Source organism: Rhincodon typus, chromosome 28, assembly GCF_021869965.1.
Source record: "Rhincodon typus isolate 14 chromosome 28, sRhiTyp1.1, whole genome shotgun sequence".
NCBI lineage: Eukaryota > Metazoa > Chordata > Chondrichthyes > Orectolobiformes > Rhincodontidae > Rhincodon > Rhincodon typus.
The window spans coordinates 22,121,853-22,134,207 of record NC_063359.1 but is presented as its reverse complement, the minus strand read 5'-3'; the positions used below and the strand labels follow the sequence as shown (position 1 = coordinate 22,134,207).

The window sequence follows — 12,355 nt, the reverse complement described above, 5'->3', positions numbered from 1 at the left end:
AGAGGTTGAGACCGAGATAATAAGCGGTCTTCCTGGCCAATAAAATAAACAGCTTGTGAGGCCTTGGAGTTTTTTATTTATTTAAAAAAAAGTTTGGAGCAATAGAAGCAGCACCAATGGCTGAAGTTAGGCTCCCACAGAAATAGGGTTTTAGTGTAGCTTCAGTAGTTGTTGGGGCTTTGAAGTTGGTTTTAGAAGCTGTTACATCCTTCTGCGTTACAGCTAAAAAGGTGCAGTTCGGTCTCTGTCTCTCTGCCAGAATTGCAGGAGAGATGGTCTATTTTACTGAATTTGCCTTTGCCAAGGGGGTGTTTGAGATGGATAGTATGAGATGTTATAGTAACATCTATATTGGAACAGTTACTGTTTAGTAGTCAGATAATCTGTTATTCTATTAAGTTTTCCAATAGAGTTTAGTTCTTCCAATTCTTTGTATTTTTGTTTGTATTTTAATTGGGGGTAAGAATATGGTTTTAAATACTGACATGGTATTCATGTCAGTTACTCTGTCTAGTAGCAAGTTCCAAATTCCCGTAACTCTTTGGATGAAAACATTTTCTGTTTGATTTCTTGGTGACTATCTTATATAGATGGCCTCTAGCTTTGCACACTCCCACATATGGAAATTTAAACTCTGTGTCTAAATGTTTCAAAATCTTTCAGAGTCCTAAACTAATAATCTGCGATAAGGTGATGTGGTTATTTGTTTTCTGTCTCAAGGCCACTTCTTGCCACCCATTTTTTAAGTGTCAATTGACAAGTGTTTATAAGTCAGTTCTCTTATATGCTGGATCACCTAAGCAGAAAATATTGTTTAATCTAAATACTGTTGTTAGAGTTCTAATGAAAATTGGTTTAGTTACAGAAAAACAAGTCTTCCCATATGAACTGTAGATTAGTTGATACTTTCAATAGTAAGGTATGTGGTATTTATTGGTGACTTCTTTGGACAATGATAATAAGTTTAACTTGCACCACAACAATCTTAGACTATGAGGAGGAGATTGTACCCTTGCTTCAAGAAGGTACTTTATGGCATAGAAAAGGAAGCTTAAGGGATGAGATTTCCATGGACTCCTCGATGGCCTGGCTTTTCATAGCAATAGAAGTCCACCTTTTGAAATCCACAGTGGATCTGTGGATTAAGAAAAAAATTGTCCATCGTTAAAATTAAATCAAAATGTAGCTAGAAGTAGATTGGTTTTCTGGGGTGGGTGTAAAAAAAGTGTGTTTAACATAATTATTGTAAAATCCAGTTAACACATTTATTTTTTGATGATATAGATTGATTTTGGATAGTAACTTAAACATAATTGGAGAATCATAAAATTCATACAACCAGCAGGTGCAATTCACTGAACCTTGGATTCTGGTGAGAGTATGTAAAATTTTTTTTTGTTTTGAAAAGTACTATGAGCCATCCATATGCAAACTAATTATTTTTGCTTAGATATTAAATTGATATATGAATCTAAAATTACATATCTTGTAACGGTCTTGCAATTAGATCCACTTCCTATTTAAATATGCATTTAGGCTTTCTCACTTTTACCATGGTAATGTGCTGAACAAACCTAGATTTCATGTGGAACAGAATTTCAAGTCAATATTTCAATTACCCACCGAGTAACCTCAAACCTAAAATATATTTCGGTGGATATTTTTGTTGCAGTGTTTGTGTTGTCATTGATACAGTAGCAATAGTCTTCTATGGAACAAGTTCCAAACTAATTAATAACCGTACAAGTTGCCATACGTAACCAAGAAGCCTGACACTCATGACTTTCACCAGTTATGTGGGGTCAGATTCAGTTGCAATTTATTGTCAATGAACATATTTCAGTAAGTTCAGAGTTTTCTGCTAATTATTGCATTTCCACAGTTGCCTTCAAAACATTTGATATTTTTACGATTTTTGTACTTCCACTTCTTTCTAAACAAAGATATTTTGGTCATATCAAGTTTCAGTGTTTGGATAGAAGAAGCCTAAAGGGTTAAAGATGTATGTTTATCCAAAATCAGTAATGTTCTCAAATCATTAAATGAATCAACTTGTTATGAATTGACTTGCTACAATTTTTTTTTCCATTTACCTAGCAGCTACAGTGTTCTAGGGATACTAGAGCATGAATTGAGCACAAATTACATAAAGTTGCTAGCATCAACATTAGCACACTGTTACGTTCAAGTATATATTCTATGGCTGGAGGATGTGTTTTGCTTATGCATCCTACAGGGGAGTTCTGAAATAATTTTATTCTGGAATTTTTGAAAACATTATTTAAGCATGAATTAATTCCAATATGTGTTTTATTTTCTGTCTTCAGTGTGGAGAATTTTCTTTGTTGTTGTCACAAGACTGAATCTGTATTCTACTGATCATCATTGTTTTTACTGTGTAATGCTGTTTCATCTGGATCAGCAGTTAATTCTAATTTTGTGTCAATTAACTGCATTCATGTAATTGAGGCTAATAGAAGTACATGACAATCCCCTGCCAATATTCTGCATTTCATAATCTAATGACAGCGGAGATCTGACAAAACAAGTTGAAGCTTATGTTTTAAGAAATATTTTCTGTCACTTAGTGTTCTGTATGTACGGCATTCCTTTTTTTTCCCCTCCTTAAATCTTTGATACTGTTGTCATGCATGCTGACAAAGGTTCAACACTGTTCTAATTAGCCTCAAGGAACTGTTTGGAATCGGGGTTTTTTTGGAAGAGTTCCATGCATTAAATTGACCCTTCTGCATGTCCCCCTATTATTCATAAGTTGATCTCTGATAGCACTGTGCAAGCTCTGCTGGGTGCTGGTAGCAGAACATGAGTAGCTGGCAGAGATGTAGCCTAAATTTGGGACATTTATCTTATTATGCTCTGTAGTCAGCCAAGCTAGGTAGCTAATAAAATCACAATCAAAGCAGGCTCTCTGGAATTTGAAAGACCTTCTGATATTCTGGCAACACATCCAGATGACAATTTACAGCTTGTAGGAGGTTATGGTAGAAAACTGTCTTGAAGCTAAAGGGTGTGCCAAATATTCTCCTTTTTTCCTAACTGGAGGAGGGAAAAGGGGGAAGCCTTGAACAGTTCTCACTGGCCCTAATCAACATAACAGCCTCAGCTGCCCCTTGGATCCCCTGCCAGGTCCCTATCATCTTCTGATCAAATATTAATGTGTGATACTCTGCTTGCTCGCTAATCCAAAGCCAATTAATATTATCTGTCAATTATTTACAGATCCTGAGGTGCGGAGACAATTCCCTGAGGACTACAGCGACCAGGTTTGGAATGCGTAATTAACTTTTTTTAACATAGCAAAATTTATTTCAGAGTCACTCAAGATATCACTGCTGTTCAGTTTAATGAAGGAGACAAATGAATTTTTTGGGGAAGAGATGGGGGTGATAATTAAGAGCCACTGATGAAGATGATGATGACATTGACAGTTTGAAAAAATATACAGTAGGAGGCAAAATTTGCAACCCAGCTTGGCTTTTTCAAAGCAATTCTCTGAAGTAAAATCCATGCTTACGTACATGGACAACAGATTTCTTTGAGTTTTCTTTGTAGCTGATATCTGGCAAATAGCAGTTTAAATGACAAATTGGAAGTTCAAGAAAAAGAGCATTGGTAGCATGAGATTCAAACATTGCCACTGTGAAATTTATGAAGTCCTAATACATGACTGCACTAGAACAGTTTCTCTAATCAGTTCTCTTGATGGCAGTTCTGAAAAAAATGCTGATTATTGTTCGCATTATCCCATTAGGATATTAAATGTAGAGTGATACAAGCTTATTCTTAATTGCTTCCAAGCTGAAGAATCATTGAAACATAAAATATGACGAATCCTTCCATTTATTTTCCTCTTCCTTTCTGGATGTCCAGGACTAAGAGTGAACTATGGATCTCTCTGCGTTAAGATATTTTTGCGATGATCGCTAGGAGGCATGCGAGAGCTGCTTGTGTTTTGTTGCTCTTTTAACCCACCTCTGTCCTTGAGGGAATGGCCCGAATTTGACTGCACGCAGCCTTTTGATACAATGGAAAGATCTGTATTGTTGTTCTATATCTTTCACACTTATTCTTAGTTTAAATTTATTATACATACTTAAAGCAATAAAAAAACTTTACATTTAGAAATTCTCCCCGACGATCCTTCTCTCCCTGCCACAAAATCATCCCAAAAATCATTATAATCATATTGATCCTTTTGGTAAAGGTGTGGAATTATTGCCGATGTACTCCAGTTGTCTTTTGGCACCACAGAGTGTGGCCATTCTCAATATGTGAGGCATTCAGTGAAGTCTGCCACCCTCCAATATACCCTTGTCTAGGGGAGTCTGTCCTCGGTCTAAGGTTTTGAGCTGAATGATATCATTCCTATTACAAATAGCTTAGATGAACGAAGGTTTGGGGGAACAGGCATATTTAAGGAAATGTGGCAGTATTTGAGCTGATCGGGCTGAAACGAATGAGGAACTGAAGATACTACAATCTGACACACACCAAGGATCTGATGGTCTACATTCTATGCTTATGAAAGAGACAAGAGCAGGGATGGTAGTTACTCACTCTGGTTATAATTTTCCAAAATCCCCAAGATTCCTGAAGGGTTCCAACAAATTTCAAGTTAGCAAACGTAATGCCGTTACTCAAAATAGAGAGAAAGCCAGGGACTTCTGGCCAGGTGGCCTGACAATAATCATTGGGAAAATGCTGGAATCGATTATTAAGGAAGTCTGAAGAATGAACTCAAAACATTGTATAATTATGAAAATACAGCATAGTTTCACAAATGGGAAATCATGTTTGCAAAATTATCAGAGCTTTTTGAGGATGTAGCTGAATGTAGATTAAAGGGAACCAGTGATGTAGTGTATCCAAGTTCGTTAATGATAGAAAGCTAGGTGTGAAAGTAAGCTGTAAGAACGGCGTAGAAGCTGAAGAAATATAAACCAAAACATAATACTGCTGGAAATCTGAAATAAAAGCAGAAAATGCTGGAAGTAATTGGTAGGTCAGGCAGCATCTGTGGAGAGAAACAGATTTGTTGTTTCAGATCCAAGACTCTTGTTCGCCTTCTTTGCTTTTTATTATCCTTCTTGTAAAGATATATAGACACGTTAAGTGAATGGAGAACAAAACAGCAAGTTGAGTGTAATGTGGGAAAGTGAGAGATTGGCAGTAAGAATGGAGAAGCAGAATATTTTGGAAAAGGAAGAAGACCCGTATGTCTTGTTGCTCAAAAGGACTTGGGCATACTAGATAGAAATTTATTGTTACTTGTATTTGTGAAAATATAGTAAAATGTAAGGAGACTGGGGGTGGGGGTGTGGCTGCCACAACTGTCAAGGACCCGGGGGAGGCCTTCTCTGACTGCTGAGGACCGGAGCCTTGTCGAAACTGCGGAAGACCTGGAGCTGTCCAATTGAAACTGCCACACCTCATCTGCAGAAAGAAGATTGCTTTATTTGATACAAAAGGTGAAATTAAGAAATAGTAATAAGAAGAAGTAACAAAGAATGAAGCAGCCAGTCAGCTAAAAGGGAGTGGACTGGCTGGTAGTCCGAACACTACCTAACCTGCCCCCTCCATCATCTTGCATGACTACTACAAGAAACAGAGTATGCAGGTAGAGCAAGCAATTAGTGATGTTTGCCTTTATTGAAAGGGTATTGACACCCAGAATAGGGAAGTTTTGTTACAGGTGTACAGCATTTTGGTGAAGCCAAACCAAGTACAATGTGCAGCTTTGGCCTCCATATTTAGGAAAGGATATATTTGTAATGGTGATGGTACAGAAAAAGTTCAATAGATTGGATCCTGTGATGAGAGAGTTGTCCAATATTGAAATGCAGAGTAAATTGTGCCAATGATCTCTGGAGTTTAGGAGGATGAGAGGTGATCTCATTGAAGCATACACAATTATAAGGGCTTGATAGTGTTGAGCTTGAGAAGTTGCTTCCCTTGGCTGTGGAATCTAGAACGTGTGGGCAGAGTCTCCGCAGAGGGACCAATCATTTCGGACTTGGATGAAGAGAAATTTCTTTACTCTTAAGAGTTGTGAATCTTTGGAATCCTCCACCCAGTTGGTTGTGGATCCTTCATCATTGAAAATATTTAAAGTTGAGATGGACAGGTATTACCCTTTTTTTCCAGGAAGCTGAGGGATGTGAAGAATGAATAGCAAAGTGTGGTTTATTCGGATGATTGGCCATGATTGATTTGAATGGCGCAGCAAACTTAAGGGGCCATATTGTCTACTGTTACTTGAGATCTTAAATATATCTTATGTTCTTCAAAGCTCTTATTTTATGAAGTAAAAACAGGAAATGCTAGAAGAAAATCAGTCAGTTAAAATTATTTCTGCAGACACAGTTAAAGTTTCAGGTCTCAGACCTTCCATGAGGTTCCTCCGCTTTTGGCTGTTACCATTATATATAACATTAGTGAGACTTTGAAATCATGTATTGTTTGATGGAGTTTCTAGGGCACCAGTGCATCAGAATTCTGCCCTTTGTGATAGTGGTGAGATACATTACATAGACAGACAGTACAGTGTATAAACCTTCAACACCTCTTGCACTTGTTAAGAGTGGATAGGTGGTGGGTTACCTGCATGCTTTCTTGACTAGAGAAAGGTATATTTAGCAGGCGACAGTGTGCAGAAGTAAATAGCCCTTATAGTGGGAGAGAAATCTAAGTTTTTGTCCAGTCGTAGATGTACTGTTTTATATTTCGTCTCCTATAATCAATAATTGAATTAAAATGAGTACAATTGGATAGCTTATCTCAACAGGAATGTTTAAAATGTAAAGCAGAAAATACGTGAACTTTCAAAAGTAAATCTTCCTTTTTATAATTTGACAGATTTAAAATAAACAGATTTTTTTTCCATGGATAATAAAACTTTCCCATCAGTACCACAATGTATGCACTATCAAAATAATGAATGCATGGGAGTGATTTCTCATCTGGGGGTTTGAACCGTGGTTTAAAACCCCTTGAGCTTGTTTGACCTTATGATGTCATCTGAAGCTCTATATATGATTACTGTCCTGTAAATCATTTCGAGTAATTATGAGTCTTTATCAATAAGCAAAACTGGGAGATGTGGTTTTATTTTCCTTTTTAAAGCCTCAACATTGGTTTCTTTGTGTATTTGGTCCTTACACAAAGGGCTTATTCTTGATGTATTTCTGAATTAATGGCTTAAATCATTTGCATGCATCTAAATAAAGATCTATACCACAATTGCCTTTAAGTGTTGTTCTTTTGTACAAATGTTTGGTTTAGTCTTGCTCTTAATTGGAAAATGGTGACCTTTTTGTCAGCAAGAAGTGCCTATTTGCTGGTTTTTCTGATAGAAGTAAACTTTACATTGACTCTCAGTCTTGTAACTGCCAAAAGAAAAATGATTTTTTTTAAAGTATTACTTGTAAAGAAGACTACCAAATTCCGATGTGTCTGCTTGTTTGTGGGTAAAATAAATTTTAAATGTACTGTAGTCATTGCAGAGGATCAGAGACTTTGGTGCTGCAACTACCAGTGAAATTTTATTCCTGAAGGTCTTTATACTACTGCAGGGGACTCTGTCACAAATTATTGTGGCTCGATCCCTTAGAAACAGAAAAAGCATGTTACTTCAGCATCTGTGACTGACTAATGATGGCTAGGCTTTTGGCTTCCCTTGAGCCACAAAGCTATTGCTGCCTTTAGAGAGGAAAAAGCGTAAGAATAAAGGGGAGGGATGAAAGGGAGTCACAAATCTGTGGCCTCGGAGATGTATGACTGCTAGGCTGGTTGTCTGCGTGGTATGATAATCCATTTTGATCTCCTTAGTCTTAATTGTCTGCTAAAGACAAATGGGCAGTAAAAGTTCATCAGTTTCATCTTTGCTTCTCAATTATGGGCAGAATAAATGAGCCATCACTACAGAAGAAACCTTTCTTTTTGACACGGAAGTAATGCAGACCTGATGTGTTGTTAAAAGTCTTTCTCCCTCATTATTTCAGACTCTTAGTGCTGATAGATCTCAGTGTTTCATGAAAAATGTAATCTGAAATGTAAATAAGTTGTTTGATACAAAGAGATGATGTAACAAATGCATTTTCCACATTTTAGAGGACTTGCTAATATTATTTACAGGGTGGAATCTATTCTGTCATTTGTGTGAACATATTTATGGCAGTGACATTATGATGTATGGTAGATTAATACATAACTTAGCTGCTACCTTATTTGAGAAAATATAAGCATTCAGCACAATAATAAGTTTAAAATTGTAAAACTTTAAAATTAATTTGAAATGAGATCACATTCTAAAAAGTTGGGAAGCAAAATTGATTGGCCTTATGGCATGAATCCTTTCCGAAATCTTGGGTGAATAGTTTTTTCAGTAGTTGAATGGCTGATTTTTTTATATATACAAGAATAATTGTTTTTAAAAATGTAACATTGTCAAGGTCGAACTGATGGGAATGACACTTTAATCGGGTGTTTTAACTTTTATGAAGGAATCATTAAAGTATAATGCTTATTTCTAGATGTGTTTTTTTTATTGGAAACCCATGATCATAGTCATAATTTGGTATAACATATCTCATCAGTTGATTAAGTGCTTTCTCATAAAAGATAAAAATTACACGTGTACAAAGCATTGTTTTCAGTGGGCTGTAAAGCAAGTAAAAATCTTATCCCAAGCTCCCAATAAGCTACTTAAACAAAGCCACTCGCCAAAAGATGCAAAGTAAAAACATTGAAACACTTAAGGGAATTATTTCAGCAGGTAAGTAGCTCATGTGGTGTATGATCCAGCCAAAGTTACGAATCCCAGGTTTAATCCCTGATCTGTGTTGAGTTAGTTGATCTTTGCTGATGCAAAGGTGGAAGTTTTATATTTGCATTTGGTTTTGGGGGTGGTTATTCCAACTTTCCAATAGTTCAACAATAATTTACATTTATATAGTGCTTTTGAAAACTGCAGTGTCATCTTCAGTTGCTTCACAGTTCAAGTTGAACCCCTACATGAAGGTGAGAAGAGTTAGGGAACGAGCTGAAATTGCATTTAAAGAAGGTTTAAGGAGGCTTCTTATCAAAAGTAAGATAACTAAGTTCTGCTTACTACAACCGATTCCAGAAATGGTTACTCAGGGCCATTGTGTGAATGCATGGATGAAGGTAGGGTTAGGCTCAGCTCCTGATGCCTTTTATATAGCATAGCACAGTGATACTCATAGTTAAAGTTGAAATGTGGAAAAAGTCACCTGGATGAAGTATCTCAAGACTTTCCACACTCATTAAAATGAAACACTAACTTCTGGAGAAAATAGATTGTAGTACTGTTTTTGAATTGTGACTGTTGTCTTATGGATCTTCCTCCAAACAGAAAGCAAACTGTAAGATATAGAGAGAAAATAAGTTGGCTAGCTATGGAGAAAAAGCAGATTCTAGGGTGGCCACCTGAATTCTGGAACACTGTGCTTAATCTATGAGGGTGGGTGACGTCATTCTCTTGCATTGAGAGGTGCTAAGCACTAGGAAACCGGTTAACAGACAAACAACCAGTAAAGTGAAGCATTTTTATAGTGCAGCCTGGTAAATGAAACTGCTTTGAGGTTTGATAAGGGCCAGTGATGCGGGTGGAGGAGGACAGCGTATCCACAGACCCTTAATTAATTTTACATTGCATGAATGGAATAACATTTATGCTTATGATAAAATTGCTGCCAAGTTAGTGAAATTATTGAATGCAAATGTTTGGTTATATGCACCATATGCCGGAATAGCCATGGTATCTAGTTAAAAGGACCAGACTATCCAGGACCTGGTGACATGGGTTCAAATCACACATAGATAGTGAATTTTGAATTCAGTAAAAGCAAAGTCTAGATTTACAATGCTAGTCTAATGGTGACCATGTTAATGCTCATTGTCATGTGAACCCATCTTGTTCACTAATGCCTTCAGGGAAGGAAATATACCATAATTACCTGGTGCAGCCTATACGTGACTCCAGACCCACAGCAATGTAGTTGATTCTTAACTGCCTTTTGGCAATTAGGGATGGCCAATAAATGCTGTCACATATTTGAACTCTGAGTAAAGTAGAAGTGTTTTTTGAATACCCTATATAACTATCACAAATGATTTGATTTCATTCTGATTGTAATTCCATGACTATCTAAATTTAAAAAAAAACAAGAACAAGAAATATTAAAATTGATTAAACTTGTGCATAGCTGAAAGGAAATAAACTTGGCATTTTTCCATTAGTAATATTGGAATAAGTTACTTGGGCTACATTTCCAAGTCTTCAGTTTTGTTTTTGCTAAGTGCCAAATGATAGTAAGTTGGCTGATACGTTTGTTGTTGATTCTTGTCAACCAGTATGCTTTAGGTTCTGGCACATGGAGGAAAATGAAACTTTCCCTAAGGCAAGATAGTTCTGCGTACTTTCAGCTTCTACACTGTTTCTCTGAAATATTGTAATAAAGGTTTTGAAAAAGGAACTGTTTTGCTATTGTAGTTTCACCCATAAGTTGCAAATTGGGTATCAAAATGCCATTTAAAGTTTTTAAAAAGAAACATCCTCTTAGTGCTCGCTTTGAAATCTCCTTTTGGTTTTCTTTCCTTTTTTTATGCCTGTCTTAACTTTATCATTTGATATTTCAAACATATTTTTCCTGTCTCATTATCCCCAACGTGACAGAAAATGGATGAGGAAATTTGTTGCAAAAATATAGGGACATTTTTGGTCACCTCTTTTGTAAGCCTGCCTTTCTGTTCTAGTGCCAGCTTTATTTTAACATTCTCCTAGCTCTTCCCTCTGATTAATTTCTAAGCATAAATTATTAATAGTAAAGGGAAATCAGAGGAGTTTGAGGTGAGATGCTTATCTCCATTTCAGCAGCAAAAACACAACTGTTAATAGGTGAGTGAATATGTTTTCAAATTTCTGCAGATCTATTCAGAATAGTTTTAGTAGCAGGCCTGCCAGTTTCTTACAACAGCAATGACAACTTGCATTTGTTCAGTGGTTTTAATTATAGTTAGATTATTTCAAAAAAAAAGCAGGGGTCACTTAGGGTGAGAAGACCAAACGGTTATTGGAAAAAGAGCAGAGGACATGACTGAAGCCAGGATTAAAGAGATGAGTGATGAAAAGACTTTCTAAAACAGACACTGATGTAGTCAGGGAGAACATTGTGGACTTCAAGGTTACAGTTGCTGCATCATCAGCCAATAGTCAAGTGGAAGGCTGAAGAGGATCGTGTAATTGAACGAACAGCTTCAATTGGAAGAGGGGAGGCTGCAATTTTATAAGTAGAGCTAGGGAAATTTAACGAAGTAATGAAGGTGAGACCTTGAGGAAATTTACAAATACAAATGAGTATTTCAAAAATCTGTGTATCAGTGCAAAATAGGTTGTTAGTTGCAGAATTTTGTATGATTTTGTTTTGGGAAGGAGTGCAGGATGCAGACATTGGAAAGAGAGATGATCTGAGATTGAAGAAGACCAGAACTTACTGCATCAGGCAGTATCATAAGAATTTTAACAGTGGAGGTGAGGTGGGGATAAGTATGTGTTTTGTTAATAACCGTCATTACTGATCCATTTCAAAATAACATTGATGTGACTGGGAAAGCATTTTTTTGGCATGATTGCAGATGACAACCAAATAGGTGGTGTAGTGGACAGTGAAGAAGTTTATCTTGTAGGACAAAAGGACCTTGATCGGATGGGCCAATGGGACAAAGTGTGGCTGATGACGTTTCATTTAGATAGATGTGAGATATTTCACTTTGGTAAGACAAACCAGGGCAGGTTTTGGCAAAGATCTGTAGCTTGGGTTGTGGGTGAGGTTGTTGACTTGCTCGCCGAGCTGGCTTGATTTTGTTCAGACGTTTCATCAGCATGCTAGGTGACCTCATCAGTGGAGCCTCCGTTGAAACGACGTACTACGCTTGGAATTTATACTGTTTGGTCCGTTATGGTGGTAGTGTTATTTCTGGCTTTGATCTGCATGGGTTTGTATATGGGGTCCAATTCTGTATGAGGCATGGTTCTCCACCCGTAATGCAATCAACAAACCTATCGAATTGAACCCCATATAAACCCATACAGATCAAAACTGGAAATGACAGTACTTACCATAACAGACCAGACAGTATACATTCCAAGTGGAGTAGAATAACATAGTTTCATTGGATGCTCCACTGATGACGTCATCTAGCATGGTGTCGAAACGTCTGAACGAAAACAAGCCAGCTCGGTGAGCAAGTCAACAACCTCAAATAAGCACAGGATTTGTAATCATAGTCATACAGCATGGAAACGGACCGTTCA

At 36.9% G+C, this 12,355-nt stretch overlaps 1 protein-coding gene across 1 annotated transcript in view; it reads left to right on the top strand.

The window, feature by feature from the left end:
* LOC109911059 (DENN domain-containing protein 1A-like) overlaps nt 1-12,355 on the top strand; it is a 209,631-nt gene that overhangs the window by 140,223 nt on the left and 57,053 nt on the right. Inside the window, exon 3 of the mRNA XM_020510303.2 lies at nt 3,241-3,284. Coding sequence (XP_020365892.2) covers nt 3,241-3,284 — 44 coding nt within the window. The remainder of the gene's footprint in view (nt 1-3,240; nt 3,285-12,355) is intronic.